The 19,136-nt window shown below is 39.8% G+C and overlaps 1 protein-coding gene across 7 annotated transcripts in view; it reads right to left on the bottom strand.

Annotated features, from left to right (window-relative positions):
* Zip48C (Zinc/iron regulated transporter-related protein 48C) overlaps positions 1 to 19,136 on the bottom strand; it is a 143,863-nt gene that overhangs the window by 23,776 nt on the left and 100,951 nt on the right. For all 7 annotated transcript variants that reach the window (XM_071681801.1, XM_071681639.1, XM_071681885.1 and 4 more), the window contains one exon: positions 8,994 to 9,092. In XM_071681801.1, coding sequence (XP_071537902.1) covers positions 8,994 to 9,092 — 99 coding nt within the window. The remainder of the gene's footprint in view (positions 1 to 8,993; positions 9,093 to 19,136) is intronic.

Below are 19,136 nucleotides of genomic sequence, written 5' to 3'. Positions count from 1 at the left end.
GTTATTTAACCTCCATGAAGCCGAGATAGCTAGATGCTCTGCCCAGGGTTCCAAGCTGACCCTTGGTGTATATACATTTGTCTGTCCATTGACGTTTGTCACACTACTGGAGCTATCTTGCTTATGTTCGGATTTAAATCACCCATCACTAATACCAGGTCTTGTACACCAAAACTGCTGACACACTCAAAACACTTGCCTTTCATGATCTTTTTTCTCATGGCCAGGTGCATAAGCACCAATAATTGTCCACCTTTTGCCGTTCACCTTCAGTTTCCCCACATGAACCTAGAGTTTATTTCCTTACAGTTTATCACACAATCCCACAATTCCTACTTCAGGAATAGCGCTACTCCTTCCACAGCTCCTGTCCTCTCATCAACCCATGACTATTCTTTAGACATTTTCAAACCATTCTTCCCATTTATCCTTTAGCCTTGTTTCATTCAGGGCCAGAATATCCAAGTTTCTTTCCTCAAACATAATACCTATCTCTCCTCTCTTCTCATCTTGGTTACATCCAAACACATTCAGACATCCAGTCTGAGCCTTCAAGGAGGATGAGCACTCTTAGCCTGGCTCCTTCTTGTTTCCTCTTTTAGTAACTGAAATACAAGAAGAGAAGGTTTCCAGCACCCCACTCCCACCCTCTTTGTTTGCCTTCTACAACATGCAGGGAATATGAAAGTAAAATTCTTTCTCCCCTCCTCAACATGATATAAACAATACTACTATAGTTATTGTTTCTAACAAAATTTTCATTGGCTGGTGTTTTACTTGGGGAGAAAGGGTGGAAGCTTTCATGTATACACCTTTTCTATGATGATGCATACGGGTGGGCGAGGGAGTTGAGATATTTTCCATCTACAGCAGGAAAATGCTGGTGATATATGTGGATAATTGGTGAAATAAAAAATTACATGGTAATTTGAATGACGGTAGGAACATATGTTCCACAGTGAACTGTGGAACATATGTTGAAGATTATACTAGGTAATGGGTTAAATAAAAACTTTAATTACCTTTTCCCCTATTGTTACAGTCCACAAAAGCATTTCTTATATAAAACCTCTTTACCCATCTTATGGTTGTTATTCTAAACTTATCTGGTTAGATATTCCTGATATATACATTTTGTTTGAAATTTTAGGTTGCTGACCTTGGTTACAATCATGGGCTTTTTATTTGAATTTTCAGATCTTTCCGCTCCCATTAATTTATCCTTGCAAGATAAATACAAGAAATGTTTCATTCACTGGCAACTTCACACTCTACTCACCCACCTTGTTTGTGCAAAATAGGTCTGGGAATCTGAATGATCCAAAAATCTTAGCAAACAAGGCAGTGCTGTCTCTGTTGTTGATGTCACTGCTGTAATGTCTGTACATAATCAACTATTTGTACATTACAGAAATCTTACACTCACAAGGCCCTGTCTCTTGCACCATAAAAGAAGACTTTTAATTCTTTGTACATTGCCAGCTTTCAAAGTCTACTTGCTTAAACCATTACACCCCTCCACTACTGTTACTAAACCAGTACTTTTTACATCCTTCTAAACCATCCCCTTTCTCACTTATGATTATGGCTTCTGGTAACTTTGGTACTGCACCTCTTGAAAAGCTGTTCACTATTATCATTATCCAGCAGATATAGAAATTTAAATATTGTTATCATGTCATCCATCATCCTTCTCTCCACTAAGGTGGACAGCTTTGTAGCCTTCAACCTTAAATTGTAGCTAAGGTCTCTTAACCCAGGACAGTGACTAGAACTGAGTGGCATAACCCAGTTTCTGTGTGTTATGAGTAGCTTGTCAAAACATTTCCTTATCCATATAAATGAATGCAGACAGTAAACTTCTCTCAATTTTCCTAATGTGAAGCCAGGGTAATTTTTTAGTACAACTTCAACCATTAGACTTCTTTCACACATCAAGCCCTGTAGCTTGTTTTCCTTCTAACTGTCGTCGTATCAGGACTTTCTTTTGCTATGTCCCATCCTTGTCACCTTACACATAAAGTACTTGGACCGTATCTCATCACAGCAACTATGGAGTTTGTCCAAGTCCCCCTATAAGCTGATGAAATTGTTTTCATTACTTACTTCTCTCATGACCATGGCATCATCCACTAACATGTTTAGGTAAAGTCTAACCCTCATAAATCATTTACGGCCACAATCAACGACAATGGGCCCAAAAACAAGCACTGCAGTGATCCAACTGTAACCTTAGCCCATTTTGAGCATGTGACTCAATTCTTTTTTCCTACACAGGCACTCCTCAATTTGAAGGAAACTAACTCTTATTCCTACCTGTAACTTTAACTTCTTAATCAGCCTCGAATGGGGGAAGGCATCAAAGGCTTTCTGGCAGTTTAGGAGCACAAAGTCTTATAGTCCATCCCTTTGGTCTAAGACTGAGTTTACTTTGTCATAAAAGTCTTACAGGTTTGTGAGGCAAGACCTCTTTTAGCTGTAGCCATGTTGTCTCCCAGTTAGGAAATTTCTTCATTATAGGTAGTCATTTATTTGCTTTCTAATTATCTATTCCAGAGATAATCACTGAAACAGGCCTGTGGTTCAGTGCCATTTCCTAATCACCTCTCATTACCCTTAAACTGCTATATCATCATTTGATGATGCACAGTTTACTGTTGCTATTGTCAACTGACTATTCAATGGATCCTGCCATCTTTTGAGTCCCAAGCTAATGTCCAATTCCAACAATATCTATATATGTCACCTGGACTCTCCCACCATAGCTGGAAAAAATATCACATGCTCAGTCACCCTAATATATCCCAATCCAAAACTTTTTCATAAATTCATCAGGAGTCAGTTGTCATCAAGGAGAATCTAATAAAGGCTAAGGCATTCAGAGGAAAATTTGTTTAGGATGATGTCAGGATACGTAAGGAACTTAATAAAAAGTTCAACAGTATTTCACAGTGGAAGACACTTTAGCCCCAACACCAGTGAGATGGAATGAGGAGCAGGTTTGGAAATCTTTGAGATATCTAAAAGAGATATCAACAGAACACTAAAAGGACTTGACTAATAAAGGCTTATAGCCCTCATGGAATTTCAACTTAAGTGCCAAACATGAGCATATATGCTAGATATACCACTTGAATTACTATTCAAGATGTCACTGGAGAGGCAAAGTATCAAGGGAGTGGAAAAAACAAATGTAATACCTATATGTAGAAAAACAAGACTGGGAACAAGTGGTGAATTACAGACCAATCTCACTTACAAATGTGGTGTGTAAGCCTCTGGCAAAGATTATAAGAAAGCAAGTGGATCACTTTCTATGAAGAAAAATTCCAATGTGATAGATAGCACTATTTTAGAGAATGGACTACCATCCTGATAGAGGAGTGTTAAAGTGGTGCCTGGAACCATCTTACACTCTCCATGTTAGAATCACTGGTCTTATTTTCTGTTCCATCAAAACTAAACTTCCAGGCTAGTTCTGCCATATACCTCACTTACTTTCTTTGCACAAGTTCTCTTGCAATCTCCTAAATGCACAATCACTTTTATATGTAATGATATAGTTCAACAACCCTATGGCCCCTAGTCCCAGGCATCATGGAATGCTAAAACCTCCAGGCTCACACATGACTCTACCATCAATAAGAAAGAGGGCTCAGACAGTAGTAGTACCAGCCCCTCCCATAACCTTTCCCATTCTGATAAAACTGCCTCTTTTTCTATCCACCATACCAACATTTGTGGTCTCTAATAATGTCTATTCTACTGAAAACCATTTGTCTATTAACTCTCTTAAAATCTTACTTCTCTTTGACACCCAATCATCTAATGATGTTCTCACTCTATGCTATCTCACACCCAACTATAATCTCCAATTACCTTTCCGGTTCAAAGGGGGTGTCTGTGCTTATTCCATTGTCAACACACCTGTTGCATGCCTCAAGGACCTTAAGTCCCCAAACCTATGTTATCTGGTTCAAGATCTGTCTCCAAACCACCATACTCTTCCTTTGTCTCACCTACCACTCTCCTAATTCTACAAATCTTATATTTTTCTCTGACAATTGAAACTCATATCATAAGGATGTGATATTTTCACACCTGCAAGCCGAGATTATCTTTCTTGTGTATTCCAACATTCATCAAAGGGAATGGTTAAATTCTTCTCATCTAGATGGTGGGGGAATTGAACCCCCTTACATTCTCTATTCTCACTGCTTTAGAGTAAATCATCCCCCACCTCACCCATATTTTGGACTGTTATGACAATTCTTCTAATGTTCTGAATCTGTTTTCACCTCTAATCTTTCAAGCTGTAGCCACACAGTCATGTGCCCAATTGGTTCATCTGACCACAATCTCATAAATGTGTTCATTTCAACAGCACCTGCCCCTCCAGTAGCCCCTCCTAAATGTAAATATAGGCACCTCAACAAAACTGACCAGAATAAATTGCATATATTCTTTTCTGACTTGGGTAAATTGTAGTTTCTTATGTAGTGATGCTTCTGTTTCTGCCAAATGCATAGCAGAGGTTATTGTTGTGGGAATGGAAGCACTTATCCCCTCTTCTTCCAATCCTTGGTTCAACCATTCTTGTTTCGAGGCCATCCAGCTAAGGGATCATGCATATTGGGTTTGGAAAAACTCTCCTTAATCTGACTCCCATTCAGCATTCATTACTGCCAATAATCATTACAAGTATGATACCCATGAGGCAATGCATTCCTTTATTCAAAGGAAGTGCAATAACCTCTCCTCTTCATCAACTCATACTTCTTTCAGGTCTTTAATTAATGGCATTGTTAACAACTTGTGTTGCTCCACCTTTCCTTGACCTTTGTTCTGATGGTACTATAGCTGTCTCTCCTATAGAGAAAGCAACTCTCTTTGGTTCTTGTTTCTCCTCTAACTCTACATTTGATGACTAACATTCCTTCTCCCCCTGATGTTCCTTTTATTAATCTCAATTCCTCATCACTTAATCTCTTTGAACTGTCTGAAAAGTGCTCCTCTCTCTGGACACAGACAGGGCCTATAGTTCTGATGGCATCCATCCCCTTGAACTTAAAGAATGCACCTCTGAACTTGCCCCTGTACTTGCTTGTCTTTTCAGTTTGTTTAAAAGCAAAAAAAATTTCTTCTTGGAAGCATGTTTTGGTACATCCCATCCCTAAATAGTGACCATTCTAATTATAGTGCTGCTGCCCTGACATCTACCATTTCCAAAGTCTTTGAATCCCTCCTCAACTCCCATATCCTCAGACATCTTGAATCTCAGTTTCCTTTTTGATCATTGGTAAGGGTTCCATTTGGCAAAATCCACGAGTAATTCTTTCCTATCTTACTTATGTCTGGTCATCACCCATGAAAAATTTTGGGGAATCTTACGGAGTTGCTCTCGATATATCTAAAGCTTTTAACACAGTATAGCTTTGCTCCCTTCCTCTCTGGCTGATCTATCTCTGTGGTTGTTGATGGATTAGCCTTCCCCCTTTCTCAACAACAGGAGTCAAGGTTCTGTCCTGTCTTCTACACCTTTTTGCCATTTTATCAACAATTTCCTTTCTTCTACAAATAACCAGATGTACTTATACAATGATGACTCAACATATCCATATCCTTCAATTCTGCCCCTTCTTCTCTCACTCAATCTGCACCTTAACTCAACACAACTTCCTGAGTAAACACAGACTTGAACAGGATTTATCAGTGGGGTAGATAAAACCTGGTTTTGTTTAATGCCTCCATGACCCAATTTCTTCCCATCTCACTATCAAAATTTCCTACAACTCTGCTCTCTCCTTTGACAGTTCTGTAAGTCCATCTCTTATTGAACATACTTGTTGAAACCTCACATCATGGAAATAGCTAACTCTGCCTCTAAGAATCTAGGAGTCCAGTTTAAGTATCAAAATTTCTTGTCTTTTGAACAGCTGCTCCATTTATAAAGGACTGATCCATCCTTGTATGGAGTACTGCTCTCACATCTGGGGTGCTCCTAGTTCTCCAACCTTACTTGACTGATGCACTAGCCCAGTGCTGTAATGCTGGTTTACTTTCCCCTCTTTTATAGGTATTATTTTGGGTTTTGCTCTTGAGATCTGGCTGCCTGTGTGCCCTCAACTTGCTAAACCACGCAATACTCATCAAGCTGCAATGACACATGTTAAATGTTTGGCCAATATCACTTCAAGAGTAGGCTGTTTTGATATATGTTTCTTTCCCTACACCTCAAAGCGTTACAACACACTACCATCACATGTCTTTCTCAGCAACTGACACTATGATCTGGCAATTTTTAAAGATATGCTTTTCACTCCCTCCAAAATATGCAAACAGATTCTCTTATCGTTTTTTTTTTTTTTTTTTACCTTTCATTAACCTCTTCATTAAGGCCCAACCTTCATGTGGACTTTTGTCTATGACTGGAAACTCCAACATAAAAGAAAAAAATGTGTAACTCAAAGGGTGCCATGACAGAGAGCTCAGAATTGGACAATTTGAAGGTTGGGAGGACTGTTTGTATCGGGACTGCCAGAACACTACTGACGCTGTACAGTAGGGAAGGATGATTAAAAAGCTGGTTCACCAGGCAGGAATAAAAGGGAAACTCCCATGATGTTCAGATGATTATCTCGCTGAAAAGAAGCAAAGGATGCATATTAGAGAACCCTTTTCCACATGGGTTGAGGCGACCATTGGAGTGCCGAAGGGTTCAGGTTTGGAACCATAACTCTTCTTGGTCTAATTAACAACTTGCTGGAATCCTACCAGAAGAAGCCTGCAAATGAGGCAAAGGTTGTAAGGGAAATGAAAAGAGGAGGATTGCATCAGTTTAGAATGGGACCTAACCAGATTCCAATGTCATTCTGAAAAGTGGTTGATGAAATTCAACCTGAGTAAATATAAAATAATGCTGATGAAACAAGCAGAAGACAGCTCCAATATGATTATTACATAGCAGGAAATAAGCTTCAGGATTTTGTGAGTAGGAAGGACTGGAGAGTTGACATCATCCTTAACGTGTTGCCAGCAGCCTATATTATGAGAACAGTTATGGAGACAAACTGTCTGCTGGCAAATATCAGAATACTTTTCAAGTATATGGGTAAGAATATGTTTTGCAAGCTATTCATAACCTACAGAGGGCCAAAACCTGAATATGCTTCTCAGGTCACTGCACCTAAATAAACACAAGGAGCTCTTATAGAAAGTCTAGAGGAGGTCAACAAAGATGGTACCAGAATTAAGAGAAGCGAGTTACAGGGAAAGGCTAGAGACATTTAACCTACCTTGTTTGGATGAAAGAAGTGAGAGCTGACCTGATTGTAACCTTTAAGGTTTCAAAAGAGTTTGATGATGTGACAGTGAACACCTCTTTTCGAGATGATGAGACAGAACAACCCGAGGTTATAATATGACATTAAGTAAGAAAATCATTAACAAGGATGTAAAGAACTTTACAGTATAAAAATGCAGGGCAAAACATGACCTTTTCTTATCTGAGGGCATGAAGTATCAGCATCTGACAAATTGGTCATGGTCTTGTTACTGCCTAACCAATGCATAGCTGTAACCTTTTTAGATGTTATTAACAACATTGAGAATTCACTGCTCAAAAAGTAGCCCATTCTCATACACAACTGCCCAACAAAGAATTTACAAATGATTAAAAAAACTGCCTGATAAGTCCTATTTCTGATACTGACTGGGTGCATGCCATCATAATTCCCCACAATCAATATTTTCACCCCTGTAAGAGATGGATAAATGGAACAAAATGACTGAGGACATGGTTCACGCAGACGGCAAATATAAATTCAAGAGGTAGTGTGATGATAGAGAATGTTCAAGTGATGGGTCCCCATCAGTGCAAAACTCCCCCCCCCCCCATATACCAAAAATAGGTAATAACAAATGGGTAATTATTTACTCTCTCCCCCAAAGTAAGATACAAACTAGTGAAAATTAAGTGTTCTTCATACAATCTTGTGTAGATAAACCTATAATCATACATAATCCATTAGCATGCTTCAAAGCAGTCCTTTCTAAACCCTGCGAGACCAATAATGATGCCAGTACATACGTTTTTATTCTTTACTTACTGATAATGTACTTATGTTCCATATGGACATAATATATTTCTGAATGTTTTATGTTTTGCACATTTGAGATAATCTCTTAGGATCAATTCATAAGTTTATGGGTTAAAAACAAGCACTACACTTGTCCTCTTACAAATCTTCTCCAAGCGTTCTCCTGAAAAGTATTTTGAAAAGCCTGGTAAGCACCTCATTGCATTCCTTCAGGACACATAGAGAGACTTTACCTGGTCCGTGTGCCATATCTGGGTCAAGTTGTTTAACCATTGCTGTTTATCTTCATACTTTTCAGGACTCTCTCTGTCTCTCGACCTCTCCCCCACCTCTTTCCACCTTCTAACATCGATATAGTATCATCATCTGCTATGAAAACACTTAAATTTCTCATTTATGTTCCTCACACATTTCCCTCTCTTCTTCATAAGCTCTTACCCCTGAAGTCCTTAGCCTGATTACTTGTTCTTTATTTACGGCTACCTCTGTTGCTAGTTAGAGAAGTAACGAGTCTCATAATAATAAAATTGTACTCATAGTAAAAGTTGCATTGTTAGAGAAATAACGAGTTTTTCATAATAATGATTCTGTATTCACAGTAAATGTTGCATAGACAAAGCTGCCATCTTAAAATTCTTTTTCTTTCATTCTGTGGCTGACATGTTACAAAAACTATATAAAGCTTGTGAAAAAAATATAATGGATGTGAAAAGACAAGTATGTGAACAGAAATCTAATGCACAAGTAAAATCTACCCTGAAATGTTTCAGCAATATCACTAAAATTATAAAAAAACATCTCAGACTACCGGCATATTTACATATACAAATAATCATAATATTCAGATTGTTCACCAAATTTACTTTCCAGATATCAAAGACTTGTACTACTCACCAAAATGCCCACCAAACAGAATGGCCAGCTCCTCGTAATGGAAGACTGACTGCCATACCTTCAGGAAAGTTCTGAATTCCTATGCCCAAAGCTAAATTCCTGTCGAGCAAAAGAGGGATGATGTTAATATCAATGTCATATAATCATCAACAGAAGCCAATTCCTGTTCCATCTTTTGCACTTAGCAATATTAGATACCACACAAAATTCATATATGACCTACAACTTTACAGAATCTTCTAATCAGTAGTAAATAGGGATAATTATAAAATTTATATAAAGCTCTATTTCTCAGTATCTAACTGCTATTCCTGCTTCACTAAAACAGCATTAGGAACAAATGAATAATGACTTTACTTGCACACAGGTAATGTCTAGCTATCATGTTTGATGCACCAAACCATAGTCCACCATCCACAGCCCACACCATGATATATCTTCATTTCATCTAACTTGGTTTAATTCAAGTACAGTATACTGCCTTCCATATACACAATGATCCACTTCATTTGGTATTACAGAACTCTGGACTTCACAGCACAAGTGAAAAGCCACCTGAGGCAAGGCAGTAGCATCAGGAATACAGTCTCATTAAAGATATTCTAACTCCAAAGAAACTTCGGGAAAGGGGTCCTGAGGCAATCATAAATAAATCAATAAAAGGAACCATGGAAGAAGCGAGTCAGGGTGGGTGAGGGGGCAAAGATTCTAAAAGATTGAAGAATATGTAGAAAAAGAGGTCATTATCTGGGAGTGCAAAATTGGGTATGTTTGAAGGTATAGTAGTCCCAACAATGTTGTATGGCTGAGGATGTACAGAGGAAGGTGGATGGGTTGGAAATGAAAAGTTTGAGAATGATATACAGAAAGGTAATTTGATTAAGTCATAAAAAGGTAAGAGAGTGTAGTAATAAAAAAGAGTGCGACTGAGAGAGCTGAAGAAGGTGTGCAGAAATGCTCTGGACTAATGGAGAGAATAAGAGAAAGGGGGTTGACAAGGAGGATGTATCTGTCAAGACTGAATGGGAAAAGGAGAAGGGGGAAACTAAACTGGAGATAGATGGATGGGGTGGTGAAAAAAGGGTGATAAGGGCCTGAATAGGCAGGAGGGTCAAAGACATACAAGGACTACAGTAAACTGGAACAACGTCATTTATAGGAGTTGACATGCTGTCAATGGACTGAGCCAAGCATGTGAGGCAGCCAAGGAAAACCATGGAAAGGTCTTTCAGGCAAGGTTGTGGATTGGGGGCTGTGGTATCGGTGCATTGTACATCACAGCAAGAAAACAGATATGAGCAAGTGTGGTTTTCTTCATCTGTTCCTGATGCTACAAAACTAATATGGGAAATGGTAATCAAGTAAAAAAAAAATCTAATTTATTCTATCCAATGCATTCCTCTTACCCTACTGAATATTTTGCTCCAAGTACTTCAAAGCATCTTCCACCACAATCTTCCATATCCTCCTTGATCTACCCTCCCCCTGCTCCCTCAACGTCTGACACACATATTCTCTTAGTCACTCTTTTTTTTCAAAAACTCATCCTTTCCATAATCCTGCACCATTTCAACATATCCTGCTTAACCATGTCTCTCAAACTGCATTTACAATTACACTTCTCTGACTCTGACATTCCTTAGATGATCAGTTTATCTCAGATCACACATCGTCATCAGGCACTTCATTCTGTTGGCCAACAAAGGACATGGGCCAAGGTGGAGACAGATATGGTTCAATGAGAAATGTCATAAAGGACTCAGGGATGTTCTGTGAAAGAGATATATAAAACACTATATCCAGTCAGCATATGAAAGATTTCGGGGAGCAGGGAACAAGTACACTAAAGTAAGGAGGGAGAAGCAGAGAGATTTTGAAAAAGCTTTGAGGAAAAAGTAAAAGACAATCGAAATTTTTTCTAGAAGTTCATCAGGAACAAACTCCCAGTTAAAGAACACCTAATCAGACCAAATGACTTGGATGGAAAAATTCTTAAGTATGACAGGTAAATATGTGAGGAGATGAATGATAAATTCAAAATTGTTTTCACTCTAGAGGATAAAAATGCACCAGCATTACCAAGGTGGAAGGGGGATTAAGTCTTGAACTGTATAGCAACAGAAAGGAACAACATAATCAGGCTATAAAAGACATCATAACCCATATAAGGCCTGGCCCATGGTCATGATAAAACCTCCTTTTGTATGCCAAAAGAATGTGTGGAGGCACTTGCTAGACCACTAAACATAATGTTCAAGACCTTACCTCTTGTCTAAGACCAAACTCAGCCTCTTATAGAAATCTACAAGGTTTGTGACAAGATCTTTCCCAAAAACTGTTACCTCTCACTCAAGTAATTTTTGCTCCATAGAAAGTCATCCACTTGCTTTCTGATGATCTTTTTCAGTAACTTACAGATCACACTATCTAACCATAACCTCCACTCATGATTCCAGTTAAAAGGTGAAGTTTGTACTTATTCAAACATCAACATACCTGTTACATGCCTCAAGGACCTTAAGTCCCTAAACTCTGGTGTTATGTGGCTCAAGGTAAAACTTTTCCTCTGTTTTGCCTATAGCGCCCCCAATTCTACAAATTTTATATCCTTCTACAACTATCTAAACTCCTATCAGGAGATAGCAACATCTCTCACCTGCAGGCTGAGATCCTCTACCACAGGGATTTCAACATTCACCACATGAAATGGTTGAATTCCATCCATACGGATGGTGAAGAACTGAAGCCCTCATGTCCTCCATTCTCAACAACTTAGGGCAAATTATGTCCCACCCTACCCATATTCCTGACTGCTGTGAACACTCTCCTAATATTCTGGATCTGCTTTTCACTTGTAGTCCATCCTGATGTAAATATACAATCTCGCCCCATTTGGTTCATCTGATCACACTCATAAATGTATCCATTCTAACGGCACCTCTCTCTCCAGCAGCCCCTTCTAGTGTAAATACTGGCACCTCAACAAACCTGAATGGAATAATCTATGTAACTTCTTTCTGACTTCCCATGGGTATATTTCTTTCTTCTATGTGGTGATGCTTCTGTTTAATGCCAAATGCATAGCAGAGGTTCTTCTTTGAGAATGGAAGCATTTATCCCCTCTTCCTCCAAAATGACTTCAGCCAATCCACGGTTCAACTGTTCCTGTTCTGAGACCATTCAGGCAAGGGATCAAGCATATCAAACTTGAAAAAACTCTCCTTCCTCAGCTTTTATCCTTGCCTGTAATTGCTGCAAGCATGTTTTCCATGAGGCAAAGGGCTCCTGTATTCAAAGGAAGTGCGATAACCTCTCCTTGTCATCAACTGATAGGTCTTTCTGGTCGTTAGCATCTCTAACAACTTCTGTCACTCTAATTTTCCTTCACTTTTCCATTCTGAGAGTACTATAGCTGTCTCTCCCAAAGACAAAGCAACTCTCTCTGGTTCCCGTCTATACTCCAACTCCACTTTGGATGACTAACATGGCTTCACCCCCTTAATGCCCCTTCCCATAACCTTATTTTGGACTGTCTGAAAAGCACTTCATTTTCTGAACACAAGCAAGGCTCATGGTCATGATGGCATCCATCCCCATGTACTGAAAGAGTGTCTCTCTGAACTTGCATCTGTGCTTGTTCATCTGTTCTGTTCTTGTTTAAAAGCCAAAACTTTTCGTTCTCCTTCAAAGCATGCACTGATACATTCCATCCCTAAGAAGGGGGACCACTCTAAACCCCTCTAACTATAGTCCTATTGCTTTGACATCTACCATTTCCAAAGTCTGAATCCCTCATCAACTTCCATATCCTAAGATACCTCGAAAACCACAGCCTTCTCTAATCACCAGCATGGCTTCCAAAAGGTGAGATCCACTAGTGATGTTCTTTCCTATCTTACTAATGTCTGGTCATCATCCCTGAAAGATTTTGAAATACCATGTGTAGTTGCCCTTGACATATCTAAGGATTTTGACAGGGTGTGGCACTGGGGTCTCAACTCCAAGCTCCCCTCTTTTAGCTTCCCTCACTCACTTCGTTCTTTACATTTAACTTTCTCTAAGGCTGTTCTATCTCAGGTTGCTGATGGATCAGCCTCCCTCCTTTTCACCATCAATAGCAGTGTCCCTCAAGGTTCTGTCCTATCCCCAACACTTTTTCTACTTTCTTTTTCAATGATTTCCTCTCCTCCACAAATAATCCAATGCACTCATACACTGACAAGTGAGCTCAATAAACTCAGACTTGGACAGGATATCACAGTGGGGTACACAAATCTTAAATTTAATGCCTCCAAGACCTAATTTCTACCCATCTCTCCATCGAAAACTTACAACTCATCTCTCCTTTGACAGTTCTGTGATTCCACCTCCTGACTCAATGAACATACTTGGTATTACTGTAACATCCACTCTTTCCTGAAAACCCCACATAGTGGGAAGAGGCAAGTCTGCCTCTAAGGAACTGGGTGTCCTGTTTAGATGTTGAAACTTCTCTTCTAAACACTTGCTCCATTTATACAAGAGATTGATTCGTCCTCCTATGGAGTGCTGTTCTCACATTTGGGGTGGTTTTAGCTCTGCATCTTTACTTGACAGAGTCAAGTCAAAAGTGGTCCGACTTATCAACTGTCCCAGGCTAACTTCCAAACTTCCCCTTGCCCTATACCGCAATGTTGATTCACTTTCCCTCTTTTTGAGGTATTACTTAGGTTTTTACCTGAGAGCTGGCTGCTTGTATGCCCACACCACTAGCTAGATCACACACTACTCGGCAAGCTGCTGTGTCACGTAATTATTGTGTGGCCATCGGCATCTCAAGGGTGGGCCTTTCTGACACCTACTTCTTTCCCTACATATTGAAGCTTTAGAACTCTCTATCTTCTCATGTCTTTCCTAATAACTATGCCTTGGCACATTGTAAAAGACAGATCTTTCACTTCCTCTAAAATTCATAAATACTTTTCCTCGTCTTTTCTTTTTCCATTTCATAATCCTCTCTATATTTCAATTAAGGCCCAACCTTGATGTGGACTTTTGTCCATGACCAGAGCCTTCAACATAAGAAGAAAAACAAAAAGACTGATCACTAGTTCATCATCTCTTCCTGGTCTCCTTTCTAATTGATGTATATGACATTTGCCCTTTTCCACTTCCCTAAGCACTCTGCCTTCCTCCAGCAAAATCCTGGAGAAAATTTTGAGAAGTCTATCTAGTATATCAGCACACATCTTAAGCACAAGTAAAATTTCATCAAGACCACTAGCCTTGTATGGGTCAAGATCTTTTAGTATTCTGTTCATGTCTTTTCCAGTTATGTCAGTATTTTCTAAGCCTCATCCCCTACCCATCCCAATAGTGATAAGACTAAAGTGTATTCTAGTGTGAAAACATTTGAACTAGTTATATAGCTCCTCTGATATCCTAGCATCATCATCTACTATTTTTCCCCTCTGGATTTCCTAATCTTATTAGTTGCTGTTTAGCCCATTCACTGTGGCTAATTTCAAGGCCTAATCCCCACAAGGTAGTAACAACGAAAATTAAAAAACTAAGAATTACATTTAGAAAAAATGCAATTGAGTGTGAGATGTATAAAAGAAAGAGACAGGAGGTCAAGAGAAAGGTGCAAGAGGTGAAAAAGAGGGCAAATGAGAGTTGGGGTGAGAGAGTATCATTAAATTTTAGGGAGAATAAAAAGATGTTCTGGAAGGAGGTAAATAAAGTGCGTAAGACAAGGGAGCAAATGGGAACTTCAGTGAAGGGCGCAAATGGGGAGGTGATAACAAGTAGTGGTGATGTGAGAAGTAGATGGAGTGAGTATTTTGAAGGTTTGTTGAATGTGTTTGATGATAGAGTGGCAGATATAGGGTGTTTTGGTCGAGGTGGTGTGCAAAGTGAGAGGGTTAGGGAAAATGATTTGGTAAACAGAGAAGAGGTAGTAAAAGCTTTGCGGAAGATGAAAGCTGGCAAGGCAGCAGGTTTGGATGGTACTGCAGTGGAATTTATTAAAAAAGGGGGTGACTGTATTATTGACTGGTTGGTAAGGTCATTCAATTTATGTATGACTCATGGTGAGGTGCCTGAGGATTGGCGGAATGCGTGCATAGTGCCATTGTACAAAGGCAAAGGGGATAAGAGTGAGTGCTCAAATTACAGAGGTATAAGTTTGTTGAGTATTCCTGGTAAATTATATGGGAGGGTATTGATTGAGAGGGTGAAGGCATGTACAGAGCATCAGATTGGGGAAGAACACTGGTTTCAGAAGTGGTAGAGGATGTGTGGATCAGGTGTTTGCTTTGAAGAATGTATGTGAGAAATACTTAGAAAAGCAAATGGATTTGTATGTAGCATTTATGGATCTGGAGAAGGCATATGATAGAGTTGATAGAGATGCTCTGAGGAAGGTATTAAGAATATATGGTGTAGGAGGCAAGTTGTTAGAAGCAGTGAAAAGTTTTTATCGAGGATGTAAGGCATGTGTATGTGTAGGAAGAGAGGAAAGTGATTGGTTCTCAGTGAATGTAGGTTTGCGGCAGGGGTGTGTGATGTCTCCATGGTTGTTTAATTTGTTTATGGATGGGGTTGTTAGGGAGGTGAATGCAAGAGTTTTGGAAAGAGGGGCAAGTATGAAGTCTGTTGGGGATGTGAGAGCTTGGGAAGTGAGTCAGATGTTGTTCGCTGATGATACAGCGCTGGTGGCTGATTCATGTGAGAAACTGCAGAAGCTGGTGACTGAGTTTGGTAAAGCGTGTGAAAGAAGAAAGTTAAGAGTAAATGTGAATAAGAGCAAGGTTATTAGGTACAGTAGGGTTGAGGGTCAAGTCAATTGGGAGGTAAGTTTGAATGGAGAAAAACTGGAGGAAGTAAAGTGTTTTAGATATCTGGGAGTGGATCTGGCAGCAGATGGAACCATGGAAGCGGAAGTGGATCATAGGGTGGAGGAGGGGGCGAAAATTCTGGGAGCCTTGAAGAATGTGTGGAAGTCGAGAACATTATCTCGGAACGCAAAAATGGGTATGTTTGAAGGAATAGTGGTTCCAACAATGATGTATGGTTGCGAGGCATGGGCTATGGATAGAGTTGTGCGCAGGAGGATGGATGTGCTGGAAATGAGATGTTTGAGGACAATGTGTGGTGTGAGGTGGTTTGATCGAGTAAGTAACGTAACGGTAAGAGAGATGTGTGGAAATAAAAAGAGCGTGGTTGAGAGAGCAGAAGAGGGTGTTTTGAAATGGTTTGGGCACATGGAGAGAATGAGTGAGGAAAGACTGACGAAGAGGATATATGTGTCGGAGGTGGAGGGAACGAGGAGAAGTGGGAGACCAAATTGGAGGTGGAAAGATGGAGTGAAAAAGATTTTGTGTGATCGGGGCCTGAACATGCAGGAGGGTGAAAGGAGGGCAAGGAATAGAGTGAATTGGATCGATGTGGTATACCGGGGTTGACGTGCTGTCAGCGGGTTGAATCAGGGCATGTGAAGCGTCTGGGGTAAACCATGGAAAGCTGTGTAGGTATGTATATTTGCATGTGTGGACGTATGTATATACATGTGTATGGGGGTGGGTTGGGCCATTTCTTTCGTCTGTTTCCTTGCGCTACCTTGCAAACGCGGGAGACAGCGGCAAAAAAAAAAAAAAAAAAAAAAAAAAAAAAAAAAAATATAGGGTAATCTGTCCTGATGGCAACAATGTAGGACTCAGCTGGATTTGTCTGTCCTCACACCATCAGCATGTGCATATTTTTAAAGTTATGCACCTCACTCAGAACTGCCAGATGCACAATGTAATGGCATGATATTCTGCTTCATCTCATTTTCTCAAGAAAATCTAGTAACAACTTCATATGGGTAACATTTCTTTATACATATTTGCCATTTCCTGCATGTTAGGTAAATCAAGAACAGAAGACTAAGCCTTAGTTGGAAAATCCCCACAAGGCAACTCTTTTTACATTATATAAAAATATTCATGTGAAAAGTTATGATCAAGAGACTTATAATTTACCCAATGTATCCGAACATAGTGGTGCATTTGGGAGAACACATACCAGACGATCTCTCTCCATAGCGCTTAACTCTCATCTAAAATAAATCTTGAAAGGGCATGAATTTCATCCAGGATCTTGTACAAATATATCATAATTCTTTTATATACTTTGTTGCCATCTCCTGCATTCGCGAGGTGGTGCAAGGAAGCAGACGAAAGAATGGCCCAACCACATACACATGTATATACATAAACACCCACACACGCACATGTACATTTCAACGTACACATACATATATATACACAGACATATACATATATACACATGTACATATTCCAATTTGGTCTTCCACTTCTCCTCGTTCCCTCCACCTCTGACACATATATCCTCTTGGTCAATCTTTCCTCACTCATTCTCTCAATGTGACCAAACCATTTCAATACACCCTCTTCTACTCTCTCAACCACACTCTTTTTATGATCACATCTCTCTTACCCTTTCATTACTTACTCGATCAAACCACCTCAAACTACATATTGTCCTCAAACATCTCATTTCCAACACGTCCACCCTCCTCTGCACAACCGTATCTATAGCCCGTGCCTCACAACCATATAACATTGTTGGAACCCCTATTTCTTCAAACATACCCATTTTTGCTTTCCGACATAACGCTCTTGCCTTCCACACATTCTTCAATGCTCCCAGAACCTTTGCCACCACCCCACCCCGTGACTCACTTCCGTTTCTATGGTTCCATCCACTGCCAAATCCACTCCCAGATATCTAAAACACTTCACTTCCTCCAGTTTTTCTCCATTCAAACTTACCTCCCAATTGACTTGTCCCTCAACCCTACTGAACCTAATAACCTTGCTCTTATTCACATTTACTCTCAGCTTTCTTCTTTCACACACTTTACCAAACTCACTCACCAAATTCTGCAGTTTCTCACCCGAATCAGCCACCAGCGCTGTATCATCAGCGAACAACAACTGACTCACTTCCCAAGCCCTCTCATCCACAACAGACTGCATACTTGCCCTTCTCTCCAAAACTCTTACATTCACCTCCCTAACAACCCCATCCATAAACAATTGTTATTAAACAACCATGGAGACATCACGCACCCCTGCCGCAAACCAAGATTCACTGGAAACCAATCACTTTCCTCTCTTCCTACTCGTACACATGCCTTACATTCTCGATAAAAACTCTTCACTGCTTCTAGCAACCTACCTCCCACACCATATACTCTTAATACCTTCCACAAAGCATGTCTATCAACTCTATCATATGCCTTCTCCAGATCCATAAATGCTACATACAAATCCATTTGTTTTTCCAAGTATTTCTCACATACATTCTTCAAAGCAAACACCTGATCCACACATCCTCTACCACTTCTAAAACCACACTGCTCTTCCCCAATCTGATGCTCTGTATATGTCTTTACCCTCTCAATCAATACCCTATCATAAAATTTCCCAGGAATACTCAACAAACTTATACCTCTGTAATTTGAACACTCACCTTTATCCCCTCTGCCTTTGTATGATGGCACTATGCATGCATTCCACCAATCCTCAGGCACTTCACCATGGACCATACATGCAACGAATATCCTCACCAACCAGTCAACAACACAGTCACCTCTTTTTTAATAAGTTTCACTGCAATACCATCCAAACCCACCGCCTTACAGGCTTTCATCTTCCGCAAAGCTTTCACCATCACTTCCCTGTTTACCAAATCATTCTCCCTGACCCTCTCACTTCGCATACCACCTCAACCAAAACACCCTATATCTGCTACTCTATCATCAAACACATTCAACAAACCTTCAAAATACTCACTCCATCTCCCTCTCACTTCCCAACTACTTGTTATTACCTCCCCATTTGCCCCCTTCACCGATGTTCCCATTTGTTCTCTTGTCTTACACACTTTATTTACCTCCTTCCAAAACATCTTATTATTCTCCCTGAAATTTAATGATACGCTCTCACCCCAACTCTCATTTGCCCTTTTTCACCTCTTGCACCTTCCTCTTGACCTCTTACCTCTTTCTTTTATACATCTCCCAGTCATTTGCACTATTTACCTGCAAAAATCATCCAAATGCCTCTCTCTTCTTTTTCACTAACAATCTTACTT

This window comes from Panulirus ornatus, chromosome 1 (genome assembly GCF_036320965.1).
Source record: "Panulirus ornatus isolate Po-2019 chromosome 1, ASM3632096v1, whole genome shotgun sequence".
NCBI lineage: Eukaryota > Metazoa > Arthropoda > Malacostraca > Decapoda > Palinuridae > Panulirus > Panulirus ornatus.
Note: the sequence above shows the minus strand (reverse complement) of the source record. Positions and strands in the feature narration are given on the sequence as shown.